The following is a 20,039-nucleotide window of genomic DNA, read 5'->3' as shown; positions in this document are numbered from 1 at the left end:
GAGTGCTAAGGGATTCATCTTCCAAGGAGCACCAGCAGGAATACTAGCCAGTGGCAGCTACAGAGCACAAACTCTTATTAATGAACAGAATAACCAGATTTTTCATTGTCTGCTTATGGGGCTGAGGCCACTGCAGAGAGACATGCAGCCAAGCTGGGGGTGAGCCATCCCTCCTCACTGGGACTGTCTGATGCTGCAGGAAAGGTTGGAGATACACTTTATTTACCTTGGAGATGTGCCTTATTTACAGCAAGCCCAAGCATCTCTTCACAGTGCTGTGCTTTGGCAGTATAAACAGCCCTGGAATGTGTTACACTGGAGGCTGCATTTTTGGGAGGATAAATGAGAGTTCTCATTCTGACAAATACCAATGTAAGTGATTGTGTCCCAGTAACATTTATAATGAGCAAAACCCAGGCTCAAACCAATAATAGAGATGCTCTTGGCTCTTCATAAAAGTCTGGAAACAATTATTAGAGGCAAAGGTTTAAAAAGAAAAAAGACTAGAGTTGGTGATAATTGGGAAACATTAAAAACATGTTATTGAAGCCCCCAAAAGACTATCTAGGAGGCAAAGTTTAATGTTGGTTACAAAACCAACCAGTTTAGAGGGAAAGTAAAAGAACAGTTAGAAACATAACAGATTAGAGGGGAAGTTAATGGTGATGCGTAAAAGCAGAAGTTCGGATCAGTGGCAAATTAATAATTAAAATTAAGTCTAGGGCATTGTCTAGAGAAGTTTCCTTTCTCTGGCAAAATAAAGGAAAAATATGACATCCTAGTAACAGTACTGAACCATTATGAGATGGAAATATATTTTATCAGTAATATGGAACTGCTCATTGAGTATTTCTATTCTGGTACTTGTGAAGGGTAACATAATGCAGTCACACCAGTATAATGACAATGGTAAACCAGTAGAAATATTTCCCATTTCCATTGTCACTCTGGGTATTATCTCATGTTCATCAGCAGCTTCATGTGGGACTGCAGCCTCAGCTGCCTGTCCCAGCTGCCTCCCGGTGCTGGGACAGCTGAAGAGCAGTAGCTGCTTGGGCACCCCAGCTTTTCATCCCTACGTGCACATCAACTTTTTACCAAAGGCACTAGGCAGCTGCTACCAAACCATCATGGTTTCAAAACCATGAGGTTTGGATAGCTCACTTCAGGAGCTAAACAAAACATGGAAAAGACAACTCTGACCATAATTTTTCTTTATGATTTGTAGTATTTTGGATGCTTCAGAAGACTGAAAGATGGAAATAGTATCTGGTTGAGTTTTTTTAAAGGATGTGAGGTGTCCTGGATGATGATGGTTTCATTAGCCTGATACGGAGCCCAGACAAACTAATTGCACAGCTGATGCCAACTTCAATTAATAAAGTGCTAAACCAGAATAATGGCATTAATACCAGGCAACATCTTGCTAAATTATGGTTTTGATGAGATGAAAAGTTTGGTTGATGAGTATTGTAGATATTCAGGGTGTCACATAACACTATTACAAAACATGATTTAAAAATACAACTATATTTGCATTTGGGAAATTTGGCAAAAGTGCCATGATGCAGTTGAATTTCTGGAGAGATTTTTCTGTTCACAGCCCATGTTTTTAATACTTTAATCCATGAGGGAAAGCATACAGTCATTGCTTACAGCTTGCAGGCAATGCAGAGGTAGCTGTGAGAGAGGAAGATGAGAGGCAGCAGACCTGGCTGATCTCTGTGTGTTGGGGCACAGAGAGCAGGGCTCTGCTTGCTTTCAGCCCCTGGGAAATGTGTCCTGAGAGAGGATTTTGGAAGACATGGTGATTTTCTGCCTGGGTGTTGATGCACAGCGTGGCCAAAAGACTCATGGCCTTCAGCTGTACAGACATGTAACTAGGTGTGGGGGTTCTGCTTTCAGCAGGAGCCCAGCACCTCTGAAAGGTCAGTGTTGGGCTTAGCAAAGAGAAGAGGAAGAAATTACTTTACTGCTAAGTATGTAACAAGTAACAGGCATTTTCCGTTTCTTTTCCAAAAATTTTGTAAACCCCAATTTGAAGGAAAACAACATGCAGACTTGAAATAATGTTTATGTTCTTGTGGTTAGAAGCTGCATAACTTGGAGATGACTACTTGAGTTCTACTGTGTTTTACCACTGATGCTGTCTGTTGCAAGGAGGATTTAGTCCAGGGAGTCACTGTGCTGTGGCAGCTCAGGCTGAGATCATAGCCTGGATTTCGTCACTGGCACAGTGCATGACCACCACAGTCACTGTTCAACTATTTATTAGAAATTAGGATTCTCTGCAGAGAAAGCTGTGGCAAGCTGTGCTGAATAAGCACTTGTTGCAACATACAGATGCCTAGAATAACAACAAAGTCTTAAAGTTGGATGGGTAACAGCAAATACCTGCCACCTCCTACATGTGTCCTGGTTAACATCTTAGCCAGACCAGCCTTCCCTGGCACTCCAGGTTCCCTGTAGACCCTCCTTCTCTTGCCCTTTTATTCTCTGCAGGCCAGGCTATTTTGCCATCTCCAGTGTCTGTTCTGAGATGCTGGCACTTTCAGAAAGTAAAGGCCATGGAAACTTCTACCCTATGGGCAGGAAAATTACTGCCTCCCCACAGGCTTTCTTGTAAATCATAAAAAGTGTTATCTCAATGATGTTGGTATCTCTCCCACTACTTACAGTAAGAACAAATCTCTGCTGATGATGAGCTGATAGTGGATACCTGCATAAGCATGCAGAATATCAGCTCTTGCGGCTATGATCTTGTTAACCCTGTAGAGACCACATCAAAGATAAACAAAATAAATAAACTAGCAGACCTAAATAATTATTCATCTTCCCAGCTGGGACCCCCAGGCTCTTACAAAGTTACATTTCCTGAAGGGTTTGGAGGGAAGAATTCTCAGCTAAGAAAATATCTGTAGAGCTGACAGCGAAACCAAAGCTTTGACTCTCCACCTTGTGCTGCCTGCTCTGTGGTTTCTTCAAGGCTTCAGTTAATATGGCAGCCCAAGAAGTCTGGATTTGCAAATAGCACCTGGTGTTTGAAAGGCTGAGGTTATTTGTACCAACAGCAAACTGTGTCATGGCTTTAAAGTCAGAAGCGATCAGCATCCTCCAGTCACTACAATGATAAAAAAATCATATGGTGTTGTACTCAAAACATTACTGCTTTTATGAAAATAGAAGTTTTTTGGCCAGCTTTTAGGACTTTCATGTTTCTCACTGGTCATGAGAAGGCATTTTATCAACCGCACAAAGTAGAGCTGTGCTTCACCTGCTGGGGACACAACAGGTTAAGTAATATCCTGTTGTCTGCTGCTTGAGCCCCATCCCCTTGAAATAACATAGGTAAACACATCCTTGGATAGCCTGCAGTGAGATTACTTACTGTGTGAAAAAACAGAAGCAGGAGTAAATACAATGATGGGTTGTCTTTATAGAGAAGTCAATGTGGGGTGCAATAACACAGGACTATTCATCATATCAGGCACTTTGCATGGCTTCTGTATGCAGACTGCTGGATGTAACTCCTCTTATCCCACAGTAAAGGGTCTGTTCTGCACAGAGTAATTCTGTTCTGCACCCTGGCTGCCTAGACAGGGCCATAGTAGTTGTGTGCCAAGGAAAGAGGGCAAAATACTCATAAATCCTACCTTCAGACATTCTCAGATATTTCAGTGCTTGCTTTCAGATTGCCAGCTTAAGATAAATCCCAAAACACCACATTTTTTCAGGTGTAAAGAAATAATAGGATGCCAAGAAATAGTAATAAAAAATGAATGCAAATATTTCTTCTGGGCTTTGAGCTGAAGCTATGATTAAATCTGAATACTTTACAAAAACAACCCATACAAGTTGTGAGTCATAAGGTACCTTAAAAACTATGCTTATTTAGTCTTGCACAAGTCAGTTGTGGCATTGGATTAATATTTGCTTAATTCTCCAATGGTGTTTCAGGCTCAGGAGAAAAGAGCTGTATTTCAAAAATACTCCAGAGTTAATCAGGGATGTGGCAGCATCTGCTTAAGAGAGACCCATAATTGAATCATCCCTAATTAACCTATCACCTCAACAGAAGGGAATGGGATGTTGGTACCACTACTGAAATGGATCAGAGTGATGGGAATGGAAAGGGGGAGGATGAGGGCAAAGAGAAATAAAGCAATTTGCCTAACACCTGGTTTTATAACAAATTTGGGAGGAGGGAGGGAGTAGAAATTAAAGTATACGAGTGATTGAATCTCTTTAGTATATTTAATCAGACTGTGGTTTGAAAACCATTTGAGCATATTTACATGTTAATCAATGCATTATTTAGGTCCAATAAATGTTTTCTCCTTTGTATGGTTTGGGATATTTACAGATTTTTTTCTTATTATCATTACTGCTGACCTAATTTGTATTTGTAGTAATTTCAAACGTGGGAAAAAAACCCTTGAAAACCAATGGACAGAAAATAAAACTCATTTCAGAGATCTCAGTATAGGGAATACAATACTTGTACATTTATTAATTGAAATATCTGCACAAATCAAAATGAGGAGTATTTCCTATGTGAAATAAATCTCACAGACATAGAAAACAGATCCTGAGGAACACCACTTGATTTAATATTGTTGTTCTATTTTGTGCTTTATAGCTAATATACAGTAATTGCAATTTGTTTCATGCAGTGCCCTGCCAGACGGTTTTAGATTATTTGAAGACTGTACTTCAGCATCACAACCAGCTCATGGTACCACAGCCAACAGACCATCCAACCGAGGTAGTGTACAGTGAAAACAAGCTGCATCTCTTTATGCCTGATAATTCATTACAAACATGGAGGCAAATAAATCAGTAGGTGTTTAGTAGTAAAAAATAGATTAAAAACTATCATTCTTAAGTACAGTAATCCCCTAAATGGAGGAAACACATCATTAGTATAATCTAGAATGACTTTACTGAGAGTGCTTGCCTTGCTTTGGGTAGTTTTTCTCTCCTCTTTCTTCAGAAACACCATGTTTGTGGGTACAATTTAGGCTAGGGCTAGCCTGGTGACAGCTGTATCTGGGTGCAGCAGTTCAAGGTGTGTATCACTTTGCTCCTCCATTCAGTTTTATCCTGTGCAAATTGATATGTACATATTAATATTTATCACTAGCTGTTATCATTCAAGTATATTCCGAGGATTAATTTTCCTGTTTTTTAATGCGCTTTTGCTTAACTAAAATTTTCAAAACTGAGGCTGTTCTGTAATGTCTCACAAGGAATAGCTTGTCATAGTGAGGTAGAATTTTTTATTCAATTAAACACATAGATATTAATCTTTTATTCATAAATTTCATCATGTACAAATACAGGCAGAGATTGTTTGTATTTTGGTTGTTCCTTCAGAGTCTGCTTATTCATTTCTGGGAGGTTTTATGTTTGTTTTCATTTAATGACTGCTGGACACACCAAACCACATCATATATTTACCAGGAATGTTTTGCCCAGAAGTGCTTCACTTTCCGAGGAAGCAATGAAAGTGTATCTGCAGCAGGAATCCAGTAATTGTTTAACAGAGTAACATAACACTATATCATGCCTTGGAGAAGAATGAGGAAAAATATCCTATGTTTCAGGGGGAACAAGAGAGAAGTGTTATAAAATTGAGGCTGAGGAGTTACACAAAATTTATTACCCTCTGCTCAGTTAATAGCAATGCGAGCGCTCATGAAATCTAGATGTTGGACCTTTCTGCACCCTATTTTCATCAGTGCTATATATATAAACACAGAATAGCTTCTAGGATAGCTTAGCCACACATGAGCATCTGTCCTTAAGGCACATGAACGAGGCTGGAGCCTTACCCTGTGCTGTTATGGGCTTGCATTGCATAAGCCAGGTCTGACAGGGCTTGAAAGCAAGGCAATACCTACAGTTACCTGCAGCTCATCAGTAAGAATGGTCATTGCTCCACTAAAGGGTTTTTTTAATAGGAAAAAAATAGGTTTCAGAAATCTAAGGTAGGATAACAACTTATTTGATATAAAAGGGATGTGAAGCTAGCTGCTGAAAAAAATTCAGTACCAGCATGAGGATCTCGTGGCCCTTTGTACTGATGTAGTGGAACAAGCCAAGGGAGTACTCATGTCAGCTCTCTCTGACACAGAGTGGTCACAATTACTTCAACATTAAGAGTATATTACCTCCAAAGAGCTTTCCATGCTGCCCCTCTGCTCTTCTTCCTTCCCCAGCTCCTTCACTGTGTTGGAAGAGGACAAGGATGGATTGTAATGTTCTTCCAGGGCAGGGCTCCTCAGACTTATTACTGGCTTCCCAGGGGTTCATGTACTGGGCAAAAACTAAAGCCTGTGTCCTGAATGGAGGGGCAGGAATTGACTCTGACCTGTTTCAGTGCCATGAGGAGATGATGAAGTGCAAAGAGAAAGCCCCAAATTATAACAGGGCTAGATTATAGGTGAAGGGTTTTTCTCTTAGGGGTTACAAGCTTGAATTTCCAGCCACAGGAAAGTGAGTGAAGTGTTGAGGTGTTTGGGGGGGGAGTGGCCCCTCAGACAGACAAAGCCCAACTCTTCCCTTAATTTTGGTTTCCTTTGCAGCGTTTTGGGTTTGTCCACAGCCATCTTAGCCAGCAGCTTGCAGCAAGGCAAACAAGTATCAGTCACACAGGCTGAGCTCCCAGTGATGCTAACTCCACTGAGAGGTGGTGTGACTCTGGATCATACAGATTATCTAAGGATAATCTCAGCACAGTCTTCACTAAATTCAATCTTCCGTATATTGATCAAACTTGCAAAAAAATTAAAAGCAAATACCTGAGGAAAAACTTCAAAGATGCTCTCAAGCTGTCTCCCAATATGCTATAATAAATATATGAAAGAAGGCAAGGGTAGTCCTTAAAACAGTTTTCAGATGTCAAAGGCCTGGAAATGAGAACTTTGCAGCAGTTGCCCTCAGCTGTGGCACGTGGCTGAGTGCCTCGCTGAGCATCAGACCTGTGCTTCTCTATCTTACTGCATGCTCCTGTGGAACCTGAGGGCTACACAAAGAGTTCACTGATTAAGCTTCTAGACATACGTGTTTTCATAAAGAGGTGCAGCTGTAATAGTGAATGAGTCTCTAGGAGGGTGTGGTTTGGGGTTTTATTGTGTACTTCAATTATTTCAAGTATGTTAACAGTACCATCTTACGTTAATTGGGTAATCCTGAACTATAGCATTTTATGGGCAACAAGAATTAAATACAATTTAGGTACAATTGACTTAAGAGGGCTTATAATGTGTGTGGATTACAGGAATCCCCATAATTAGTCCCACAGCATTCATTTAATGTTGGAATATTGAAGCACACAAATTATGAAGGTTAAAAGCAAAATTTCTTTCCAGTTGACACAGTGGCATTTCTTTAAAGCTATAATTTGAGTTAATACAGCATTCATTAATAATAATGAAGCTTTTAGTTTTCATAGTTCCTTTATTTATTTTCTTTACATTTTTCACAGTAACATAATTGCTGTCAAGTTCCAGGTATGTTCTATAGAAGTAATAAATTTATTATAAAAATAGACCAGAAGAGTCACCTCTGAAGGAAACTATCAGCTGTGATGAAGTGATCTATTTGATCACGCTCTTCAAAGACCCTTTTTATGCATTTTACCATATTAAGAAGAAACATCACACTTAAATAGTATGCCCAGTTGCTGATTCTTAACTCTTTTTAACCTGCTTGTGAAAGTGAAAATTATCAATAGCTTCACCTCTCAAAATGTATTTATTGTACCTCACCCAATCTGAGCTCTAGAAAATGGAAATGTAATTTTAGAAGTACTCATTCTCTGTGAGCAATTACGTGTTCACTTTGGGTTGCGTTTCACTGTCAGTATCCTGGATAGTTTAAAACATATCTTTCTTTTATTGCAACCGACATCTTCACTTATTTGCCTTGTAAGATAAGCAACAGAAATATTTCACTTTTTCAGGGAAGTAAGCAGTTGCTGCACAACTACCCTGTCTACATCACTAGTAAACAGTGGGATGAGGCTGTAAATTCTTCCAAGAAAGACGGACGACGGCTCCTTCGCTATCTCATCAGATTTGTTTTCACAACCGATGAGCTTAAGTACTCATGCGGCCTTGGAAAAAGGAAAAGGTCAGTGCAGTCAGGAGAGACAGGTCCTGAAAGACGTCCTCTGGATCCAGTTAAAGTAACATGTCTCAGAGGTACTGCATCTTTTCGCTCAGTGTCCACCATATGTGATCTCATTTCACCACATTGGCTCTGGCTCAGTAGAAGCATTTGGCTGACAGCTGCAGAACTAGAAGGGGTTCCACAGGCAGGTGACAAGCACCCAGAAACACTCCACTTTCTTCTCATACATACATACAAGTATGTATGTATGTATAATACATGTGTTTTGGGTGTTTTTGGTGGGAAAAAACAACCCTCCTATTTAAGAGAGGAGACAAATGCAAGGGCACATGACACTAATACACTTCAAAAAGCAATGAAGCAAACCCAGACAATGCTGATTAAATCTTTTATAATGAACTCAGGTCATTTGTTAACATGAATACACAACAAAACTAACCAAAGGAATAGTTACAGCCTGATGTCTAGTAAGGACATGATGCACAAGAACACAGTGCATCACTGGGGTTAGAAACTGAGTTTCAGAGCAGGTTTGAAGACATCTTCTAGGGTCAAGAACATCTGCAGACTAATTACCTCCACAGTGTACACAAGTGCATTGTCAAGAATTTAACTTATTTTTGGCATACTGATGCAACATTGCCTGAAAATATTAGGGAACAACTTTCCCCCGTGTTTAGCCTGGAAAGGGAGTGGAATTTTGCAAGCATTTCAGCATGTCAGAGGATATTGCACAGAAAGGGTAGAGATTGAAAAGAATGTTGTGCGCTTTGGTTTCCCAAAATTGTTTGAAAAGGCTGGTACCAAGCTTTGTAATAAAACATACAAACAAGACTTTTTAAAGCTGAAGTAAAAATATGCTTTTAGTATCAACATTTGCATTGTGTAAATACATATGCTTATTATTTCTTTAATTAACTCATAGTTAACTTTATAGTATTTTTTGAGCAGATCCATGAAATTTTGGTTGAATTAACCTCAAGGATGTTTTACTAATCAATGCAATGTAAAAGCTGTATTATGGTCAGGCAGTGATAAAAGTATCTTTAATCATTCAACTGGACTCAGAAGTGGCTACACACATTAGATATATGGGCCTCTTCCCATTTAGGGTAAAAGAATCCAACAAGGCTAAGTAGGTAAGACTTGTGGTTAGGTACATTGATGTAACCAGATAATGAACTCAGATTTTACATACAGACAAATTAGGCAAACAAGCTCTTTTTGTACTACAAAAGAATCTTTTGACTTGCTGTATGAGACTCTGCCAGAACTCCATCAGAGCTAAATTGAAGGGCAATTCCATCGCACACCATGCTAGAGAGAGATTCAGGGTCACAGGGGTTTCTCCTGGAAAATGAAGGCTGGATACAAGTACTTTAGAATTTACTAAGTTAAGTATCACCTAATAATGTACACACAAGCTCAGTGCTGATACCCTTTTCTTCCCCTTTCTCTCACCTGCCTCCCAAGACTAATAGTAAATTCACCTGTACATGGAATTTTGCATGTGGCCACTCTCTTTTCTGAGGTCCCACACAGAACGTGGGGAGCACTCTTTGGGAGAAAGAGAAAGGGTAGATTCTTTAATTTTCTGAAGCTTGAAGAGGAAGCCAAAGCATGCAGTATGTAATGACCAGCTAAGAAAGCAGAGCAGACAGATCTTCCTTTGGGCCTTTGTGCACAGGTGGGAACGTGGCAGCTTTCTCCAGTGCTGAGAGCTGGCCACTGCCTCCTGCTCATTTACAACCCAAGGTAACAAGTGTCTGGCTAATTCTCAAGCCAGCTAATTATGCCTTTCCACCATAGCAGGGAGTGCAAATTGGTTCTCTGTCTGCACCCAGAGTTTAAACATATATAAACATTTTTAATATATTCCTACAACCGACTGATTTCTGGAACCAGTTTTAAAACATCTTGGCATGCTTAAATTATAGCATTACTTCTTTACGTGGTAACCATTTCTCTGAGAAAAAGGCGAGTCTGTGGGGGCACATGTGAACATAACTAGGTAGGAATTACTGTTGCCTGTGTGGATTTCCAGGGAAATGAATTTGAAACAGAAATTGCTATCACTTTTGCAGACACACTGCTGGAGGAGCTATGCAAAAATCCCTTCCTAATTGTCCAACAGATGAGATACCTTGCAGGCACGGGAACTCGTGTAAAAGCACAGCATTCCCTGTCTGGAAATGTGGTGACAGTAATGAAGTTACCTTACACCACTTATTGTGCTGTTGGCTTGTCAACAGTAGAAAATAGAATTTAAAAATATCCTGGGACACAATGCTGCATGAGGGAATAACTAATGTTACAGAATAAATAAGCAGCTCACTTTCTATATGAGGTACAGTGTGTCTAATATCTCTAATAAGATGCCCTCACATTTAAAATCATATTTGGATGTTTCAAAGTTCAAATACACCTATTTGAGCTATGTTTAGCAGTTACAGCTCCATAATTGGCAGGGCACCTTCTGCAAATCTAGCATATAGCACGTCAAAGAATCTGAAAAATAGATTATAAAAAATGTAATCATCACATACAAATAGCTGTATGTGGCAGCAGCTATTTAAATAGCTAAAATACATGCAGTGCAATTCATTTTCTCCTGCATTGAAAACTATTGCAAGGGTCCCCAAATTAGCCTTCTGATGTCATTTAGCTATTTCTAAGGCCAAATTAGTCTCTGAAAAAATAGGTGTAAAATACAGGGAGATGAAAATAGCAGAACTTGAAAGTAAGATATCCCAGACAGACAGGAGCACCGAACTGAAATCACAGCAGTGACATTTTCCAGCAGGCTGGAGGCTCCTGCAGGTTGCAGGTGCTGAAGGAGCCAGCAGAGGGAGGTCAGAAAGATCCAGCAGCAATCACCTTGAGGTTGTAGCTACCAACAGGTTTCTAGTGAAATACGTCCTGGCTCACTTAAGCTTCCACGCGTATTGCACATGCTGAATCACAGCCTTCACTTCAAGTTAGCTCTTTGTATTTCCTCAAGAAGGGATTTTATATCCAGGTGTCATGAGTCACCTAGGTAGCTCAGGTATAACAACATACACTGCATGTGGAAAAACACACTTGTGCAGAAATAAAATAGGTCCAAGTGGCATTATCATGGCATCCCCCATAAGACTTTACTTCTGCTTAAGTAGAGCAGCAATACCTCCTTTCTTATTTCCCATGAGCTTTTGCCACCCGGGCAGTCCCAGCTGCTGCAAAGACAAGTTGCTTTTCATCCTTGCGTGTTTTCCCGCAGAGTTCATTAGGATGCACTGCACGTCCAACCCCGACTGGTGGATGCCGTCGGAGGAGCAGATCAACAAGGTGTTCAGCGACGCGGTGGGACACGCGCGCCAGGGCCGCGCCGTCGGCACCTTCCTGCACAACGGCGCCTCCTACTATGAGGGGACGGAGCACCCGGGCTCGCAGGACGACATCTTCAACAGGGGCATGCAGGATGGCTCTGGAGACTGATGGCAGCGAGCACCGCATCGTACAGCAGCAGCAACCACTTAACTTAGGGGAGACTGTTTGTCAAACATACTTAACCCTGCTGTCATTTAGGAGTCCAAAGCATGTTTGAACATTTTCAAATTTCAGCTTCCCCATCCTACCATATCCCAGTTAACAGAAAGAAATCCATTTCAAGACCTGCTTTATGGGACTTCTCAGTGCCTATTATTTCCAAACCTTTCATAGCACACTCAAAGGGAACGTGCAATTCATTTCATCCAGTTGTAGAAGAAAGGTCATTTAAAAACTATAAAAATGTCAAAAGAAACAGCAGCTACTATCTCTTCAGCCTATTGATAACATTCCCAGGCCTGGACTCAGAGCAGCTAGGTGCTATTTGCTTTCCCTGACTAGAAGATTTAACTGCAAGTCTGCACACTTACAACAAAAAAAAAAGAAGTGGTTTCCCATTTGTTAACAGAAAAGAACATAATTATGAATGCTACCTTAAAATACCACACAAGATAGAAAATCCAGGGACTTTCTTAGCCAACTCTGTCAGGAAATTAAGCTTCCCGAGTAAAACAGCAGTACTCATCAACAGCAGAATCCTTCAAAGGCCCAGAACAATAACAGGCACTTCTAACAGATAAAAATTGCATTGTATATCAGATAGACAGTATATTTATCTAGATTTCTGGAGGATTAGAGTTGATCATGACAGTTTTCATTAAAATAAGATTGCTAAAAACAAATTGCCATTTCAGAAGACAGATTTTCCTTTGTCTGCTCCTATTCCACAGCCATATTATGTAGCTTTAGAGGTTTTAAATTGCCTTTGCTTGTTTTCACTTTAATTTGTGTTTTACATCCATCCCTTGGAAGAGGCGAGGCAACGTGCTGGTTTTGCTCAGCATTGCATTCAGGGAGGGGTTGGGCAAGAAGAGCCTGGTTCAGTGTTCTGTAGTATGTAGACATGGGATCCAGACTGAGAGCTGTAAGAAAAGAGCTGTTGGAGCGGAATTCACAATTCACTCAACACTGGAAGCAGATATTAGCTTTAAAAACAAAAGTCAATCCACACAAAAAGTTCAATTTTAAATGTTTAGGAGTCCATTGTCCCTCTAAATTGATCCACTCCAGAAATACGCAATGCCAAAGAAATGGTGCCCTTTCCTTTCCACATCAGGGTGTTTCCATCTCCTTACCTTTATGTTCTCACTCAGGCCAGTGTTGGCATCCTCCACAGCCTGAACCAGCTCTTCCTGAGGCAACATTTCCCCACTGGCAGGTACAGGGAACTGTTTTTTGGAAAGAAAGCTCGCTTCACTTTTGACCATCCTTAGTGCTACCTCATCAGCATTGACTCTCCTGAGCACGTCTCTCCTATTCCCCAGCTTTCCTCACCGCCTTGTGCTCGCCACAAGCGTAGCTACTAATGGCTCCTTTTACCCTTCTCCTCCCCTTCCCCACCTTCTCCCCGTGCACTGGGCAAGGCAGGAGGCACCTGGACCCTTCCTCAGAGGCAGCCTCTCTGCATTCAGCTCACCCACCCAGGAGCTCCCTCCTGCCCTCTGCCTCCCCTTGCCCGTGGCTGTGCCTGGGCTCTCCTGGCCCTTGGGGCATCTCGGGCCACGGGCTCCTCATGCACTGCCACAGAGAGGACCTTGCTCAGTCCCTGTGTGCTGTAAGCCCTCAAACGTCCAATACCTCTTGGTTCACTTTGATTTTGGTGGTTTCTTTGAAAGGGGGTTGAAAGGTACTCATTGGCCCCAAAAATAATTAATTTATTTTCTGAAAGTCAACTAGCAGTTTAGTCACACGGGACCTCACTAGACCAAGGGGTTTAGAACAGCATTCCTTCATTACAGGCAGGAGGTGACTTTTCTGGAGTGGTCACACCACACGGTGGCCTCTGGAGGAGAAATTCAGTGTATAGAAATGTCACAGTACAGATATCCTATAGTAGCTTTTCGGTGTTGAACTTACACTTTTTTAAAAAGAACTATAATAGAAGATGTTACATTGCTCAGATGGTGTAAGTCTTGCTGGTCTATGTTTAATGTGGTGACACATGCCAGAACTATTTGGTAAAACATGTCAGAACATGTGAGTCAACATTATACTGTAAATTTGTCCACAGCGATATGTATCATGCTGTATTTTTGTAAACATTGTGATGGTTTCCTTTCAGATGCTTAATTGTATGATGTTTATGATATAAACACTTTTTAACAGTCACAGAACAGAATTACTGAACTGGACAGACCTTTCACTTAATAACTGAAAGACTTGCTGAAATAACTAGTAAGCCTAGCTTTATTGTTAGTGTAAAAAGCATAGCCAGCATCCTGAAACCACTCACAATCCTCTACTCTCATTGTGCAAAATAACCAAAAGTATCATTTCATCCTGAAAGCCACTTCAGCAGTAAAAGTGGCTTTGCAGGTTTGGACCTTTCTTTATGAAAAAAATTTTGTCCTCAATTGTTTATGTGCACTGGCCAGTGACATAAATCATGGTCACAGACAGGCATTAACAGACACCACCAGCTCATATTTTTGTTCATGTTTGCTTTTAAAATAACAGAGTATAAAAATTTTTGTCAGTTGTCTGTTTTTAATTGCCATCATGGCCACCTGACCCAGACATTTCATTTTAAAAATCCCAAACATCGCAAAACAACTTATTCTAGTTAATTTGTTCATTAGGTGTTATAAATTCATAGACGTTGAAACATCTAAATAGCTGCACTATGTTAGATATGGGACCTGAAATAATAGATAGCACATAAGCCTTTGCAGATATCCATATTTAGGCAGTGTGCTTTATAAGCCAGCACATCCCTTCCCAGCGACAGAAGGAAACTGCTATCTATCATGTCACTCCAGAAAGTCCCAGGAGGATGGAGATTCTTGTCTTATCCTTCCACATGCTTTAATCTTACTGTCATTTATGTATCTGCCTTCTCTCAAACTTTGTGTAGCAGCACCGCACGCCCATCTGTGCCAACATGCCTTCGCTATATTTTCTATGACAAATATTTGTGGAGAAACTGTGATTAAAAAAAAAAAAACATTAATCCTGATATTTTTATTGTTATGGTGTAGTTAATTCTATGAATACTTTCTTATGATGATTGTACTGTGTAGAGTAAGTACAGGTTAGGGATAGACCTTTATCAGATATTGTACAAAAGAAAAGTGCATAGTGTAATATAGACTAGTAAGGGTTTTGTGACAATTTCTATAGGATGTGTGAATTGTTTTCTATGTGGCAACACACATTTCTTTTAAAGAATATAAAATCTTAGAGAATTTTTTAAACAGTCGATATTTTTTAATTATAAAGACATTTGTTACCTACAGTTTACTATTTCAGGTGTTAATTCTAATTTGAATATTGGTTTTATTACTACATACCTCCAGTTCCATTTGTTCTGTTGCATAAAAATGCACAATAAAAGTTAGTCTCTGGTTAACCTGTCTCTTTCTTTCTCTAGAGGCAATCTTGTGTCAGTGTGACAGCCATGATACCTGGGTCTCACTATAAATGTATATTAAAAGTTTTAGATTTATATAAAGAGCTAGAGTATTTTCTTTTGCATTAAAAGCTTGTTTGGTATGAAGCAACAGAAAACACAGTGAAAGATTATGAAGAATTCAAGTATGAATATACTATAAATAATTTTCACCTCTATGTACAACCACACAGATTTATCTGCTGGTTAAATAGAAAGACTATTCAAAGGAAGTACCCATCTGCAATCTTAAAACCTGGATTTTCAAGCAGTGACGTTTAAATCCCCTTTTAATTCAGAATCCAGCCATGGCTGAATGTATCCTGTTCTCTTAAACACTTTAGAAAATCCTGGCTCCAGATAATTTGTAGAGGAATTACAGTGACAAACATTCACCCACAGTGACAAGCCACTGCTGCTGGGCTGTGAAGCCAGGGCCTGCCCACAGGCTGTGTCAGCCACTTGAAAAGGTTGCTAAATATGCCATTATAAAACAATGCCTTCGGGTGCCTGTAATGCTGCAAAATTATCTGGGGTTGGGCAAGTATTTTCTAGGTCAGGGGCTTCAGTCTACTGCTTTTTTTTTGGTGAAGATCACAATTAGTGAGAGCAGTTTACTAATCCCCCACCAAAATAATTTCAGGTAACTGAGAAATGAAGGTAGAAAACCTGTATTAATCCATCTGCAAAAAATTATTATTAGTAGATTCTCTTTGAAAAACTTTGGCTTCCCAGACTTTTGGGCAATGGCTGGAAACACCTGAGGGTAAATCCAGAGGCAGGAGGGAACAGGGATGGGCTGTGTGTAAACCAAACAGGGTGAAGGAGCAGTACAGACAGGAACCCAGCAGGGAAAGCTGGCAGGGAAGAACAGTACCTGAGTAGGGAAGCAGGGGCAGCAATTGGGTTGATGAAGCTCAAAAAGAAAGGTTAGGTCTAACAGCAGGGCGAATGCAAGGGGACAAGCGAGAGGTAGTGCCTGGGGCTGGGCAGGCAGAGAGAAGGGGTACAGAAGAGGCAGCTGGGATGGGGAAGAGGCAAGCCTGGGAAGTAACTGCAGTGGAACAGGCAGCACAGATGGGGAGTGTAATTCAATAATGCCATATTTTATCACTCTTCCACTAATCACCTGTTAAACATACTCGTAAGGCAATGTCCTGGAAGAGAACTTTAAGGCCCAAGTCAGACATTGAACCTCATGTGTATGAAGGTAGTTGTTACCTCATTTGCTTTGAAAAAGCTCATGTGCAAGCTTATATTATTAAAGTGTTTGTAATCTTACTTTAATAAAATTACTTATGTTGCAAAATCTTGTCCTGAAGAGTTCAGCTAGGCAGGGTTTTCTCTGTCTCCTTCCCTCAGCTGAGGCACTGACTGAAGCCAGTGGACCGCCACTAGCTCAGGCATCATGGACAATACAACGTGTACTGACTTGCAAAGTGAGTTTCTGTTTGGAAACACGCACTTAATCGCAAAAAGAACTCCATATCTCAAAATAACTCATCTTTCCCTACCTGACTCTTACTTATGCTCATCAGTACCCCAGTGCTTCAGCACAAGGTAAGTGTGAATACAGCTGCAGGCAACCATCACATAAATCTTAGTTACTGCTAGAGCAAAACACCACTGATGGGACCTGACCACTCCTTAAGGCCTATTTAAAACAGAGGCTCAGTCTTGGTTATTTCCTAGCAAGTTCATACATAAACAGCTCTCCAGGGATAAACCTTCCCTGCTGCACCAGGGAGCCCCTTGGTATACTTGGCAGATATCAGTATATGACCTTACCCTACAAATGCAAAAACCCTCCTCCACAGACCCTTCAACATCTGAAGTATAAAAGCAGCTTCTACTGCAAATGTATTAAATTAAGGGGGAAAAAAGCCACACCAGCAGATTAATTAGCTAAGTCGAGAGAAAAAAATATGACATGAACTTCTACAACAATGTTGGGAAAAAGCTAAGAAACCCTTTGTCATGGGTTAGCACTGGCCAGATGTTAGTGCACCCATGAATATATGTTTTTTCTCTAACAACTCCTGTGGGATGTGATCAGGAACAGAGCAGAGCAGGCGTAAATCTTGAAAACAAAAAAAAAACTCACCAAAACTTTATTAATTACATAAGAACAGGGACAGAAATACTCTTAAACACACACAGAGACAGAAATAAAAACTTCTTAGAACATTTCTTCTCCCAGTTTCTACTTCTCCACCCATCACTCTTCACAGACCAACCCCTGGGTTTTAGATCAAACAATCACCACTCAAAAACAAACTAATCTTCAATTCAGCAAGGGAGAGAGGAGTCTCTCTCGCACTACAGACTGTTCCTCAGAAAACACGGGTCCACCCCTTATGTGTTTCCATGTCACCTATAGCACTGCCCGGAGAAGTCTGCTAAGGTGACACTCTCTTTTTTCCTATGTCCAGCGCTCTCACCGCTGTCTCATAGGCCAAAACTACATACAGGGCTTTTTAAGGATGCTGCATGCCGAGCTCTCCCCTTTTCACCCAGGGGCCGGGGTTCCAGGAGCAGGTCTGCCCTGAGGGCAGAGGGCACCACCTCACCCTCCCCCTCTTTTCTCTGCTCGCTCCAATTCTTCAAGTGCCAGTCACTGTAGCAAAAGCAAGGGGCAGCTGCATCCACCCAAAAGTGCAGTTTATGTTTAAAAGAGACTCAAGTTCAGTCTATGGCTGACATTATGCAAGAGAAGTCTGGCTCAAAAAGCTACTCCTCTCATTCTTCTATCGAGTTCCTTCTAATCATGCTTTATCATCTCGGTCCCAGGCCGCTTCCCTCTCTCCGAAACCACTAGTCATGAGAATCAATGTCTAAGAAAAGTTTCTTTCTGCCAAGCAAGGGTTAACAGTTTTTTCTCGGCAGGGTGCTGCAGGCGGAGGCACTCCCAGGCTCGGCAACCCCCCACGTGGCTGAGCACTTTCTCTCGGAGTTTGGGGGGAGGAGGGGGGTGAGCACACACAGAAGGCACTTCTACAGTTTTCCACCCCTCCATCCTGGACGGGGGCAGCTCAGTTCCAGTCCTGTCCCCTCTTTTCTTCCCCCCCCCCCCCCCCGGGGGGGGGGCTCCGGCTTACCTGAGCCGACCACGTGTTTCCCCTCCCCCACCCAGCCTCGTGGCCAGGCAGGGGAAGGAGACTGGAGACGTCTCTCTGCTGAAAACCCGGATCCGAAAAGAAGGCCGAGCCCCTCAGACTCCTGCTTTTAACTCTTTGTGTCCTCAGAGGCGTGTCCAAACCTCTGAGTGACCAACCCAGGTGCCAGCAGAAAAGCTGATCACTGATTGGACTGCCCACATCCCCCTGGAGGAATTCACCTCCCCCCCCCAACCACGACACCCTTTTGTCCTTAAAAACACTTTAAACTTCCTCACTCATCTGACAGATGTAATTACCTCAACCTAGGTTGTCTTTGTAGGACAATGGAAAGAAATAGGTTTGCTAATGACTCAAAGTAGTTTCTCATTAGAAAAGTTAATATTAAATTTAGTTCCCATTTAGGAACAGAGTCAATAGTACAACAGAAAAAGTCTAATTAAATCTTTTTAAAATGCCTGGTAGCAATGTGATTGAAAAGCTGAAATTCTTCTTCCAAAACTATGTGAGAACCTCAAAGAGCCAAAACCTGAACTACTGATTGAACTGATGGAAAGAACTGATGATCCAAAGAAGCAAAGCAGCAAATTCCAACACAGTCTCTTGACAAATGGAATGTCAAGGAAACACCTGGGGTATCTCTCCCATCCACAGCATCAGGAAGACTGTTCCAAGGCTGAGACATTTCCATGAAAAAGGTTGACACTGGCACATTCATAAACACACCAAATGCTAGCCAGAGTACCACTGCACATCTCCCTCAATGATCCAGAAGTGTCCACTTACCTACTCAGCAGATGGAGCACCTGGAACATAGATTTTGGAATTAGTCTTCTCCACCTAAACCCCTTGTTTTGAACCACGTGGAAACTGAGGTTCTACAGTGAAAGTCAGAACCAATGAAATCAGTGCAAAGCATAAAAGGCAAGGAGCAGAATAGGTTCAAGCCACAGTCTTACTGGAAAGTCTTTCTTGCATCAAGGTTTCCAAGTTGTCCAAATTTATTAAAATCTTCTTCCACAGTATTTAATTTTTATTTTTGTTGAGATGCTGAGAAAGTTGTCTTTCATGAGAAACATCAGTTAGGTACAAATCTGCAGCCAAGACACCTACATACAATTACAACATGCAGAGACAAAGATTCATATATGAATGCATTTTTATGTGCATCAATTTCAAGATGGATTTTCTTTGACTGCCTCAGAGAAAAATAAAACCCCCACATTTAAACCCTAAATTTAATGTTTTGTGTATCCAGAGTAGCCTGATTTAATGTGAATTGAAAGTAGGTAAACTGCTGTTCAATCAGGATTTGGGGTAAAAAAAAGGCTTCTCTAAAACACTGAATATCAGTTTACACTACAGCAATGAATAACATTTAAGTCACCTCAAATGTCAGAAAGGGAATTTAGAAAATATCTTTACTAAGCCCCAATTCAGCATCAGAACTGAAGTCTAAATTTAAGAAAAAAATTAAAATCACAAAGAGCTTGGGTAAATCAATATACGTAATTTACTGGGAGCTGAGCTGGCACAACTTCTGTGAAAGCAGAAATTATGTCCCTTTTCCTATGGTTTTTCAAAAAAAATTAATTCAAATGCCAAAGGAAGGTTTACTTTTCATGATCTTTTAATAAGTCCCTCATAAAATATTTGCAAAGACAGACGAAACTCATTTTTGAACAGGACTTTTAAGATCACCTTCAACCAGCTAACTGTAAGGTCCTACTTGAACCCATTACTCCCCATTTAACACAATTATTTTGGAATGGCCTTTGAATAAATGCCACAGACAGCAAAAAAAAATGGAT

At 40.9% G+C, this 20,039-nt stretch overlaps 1 protein-coding gene across 3 annotated transcripts in view; it reads left to right on the top strand.

Moving 5' to 3' along the window:
• Positions 1-15,106, top strand: part of BEND4 (BEN domain containing 4) — a 30,794-nt gene extending 15,688 nt beyond the window's left edge. Inside the window, exons 3-5 of one of the 3 annotated variants that reach the window (XM_063401848.1) lie at positions 4,674-4,765; positions 7,967-8,207; positions 11,396-15,106. In XM_063401848.1, the coding sequence (XP_063257918.1) occupies positions 4,674-4,765; positions 7,967-8,207; positions 11,396-11,613 (551 nt within the window). In that variant the 3' untranslated portion in view covers positions 11,614-15,106. The remainder of the gene's footprint in view (positions 1-4,673; positions 4,766-7,966; positions 8,208-11,395) is intronic. The other 2 variants (XM_063401851.1, XM_063401850.1) reach the window with 2 other exon arrangements.
• Positions 15,107-20,039: the final 4,933 nt, after the last annotated feature.

Source organism: Prinia subflava, chromosome 7 (genome assembly GCF_021018805.1).
Source record: "Prinia subflava isolate CZ2003 ecotype Zambia chromosome 7, Cam_Psub_1.2, whole genome shotgun sequence".
Lineage (NCBI taxonomy): Eukaryota > Metazoa > Chordata > Aves > Passeriformes > Cisticolidae > Prinia > Prinia subflava.
This window is presented reverse-complemented; position numbering and strand designations above follow the sequence as displayed.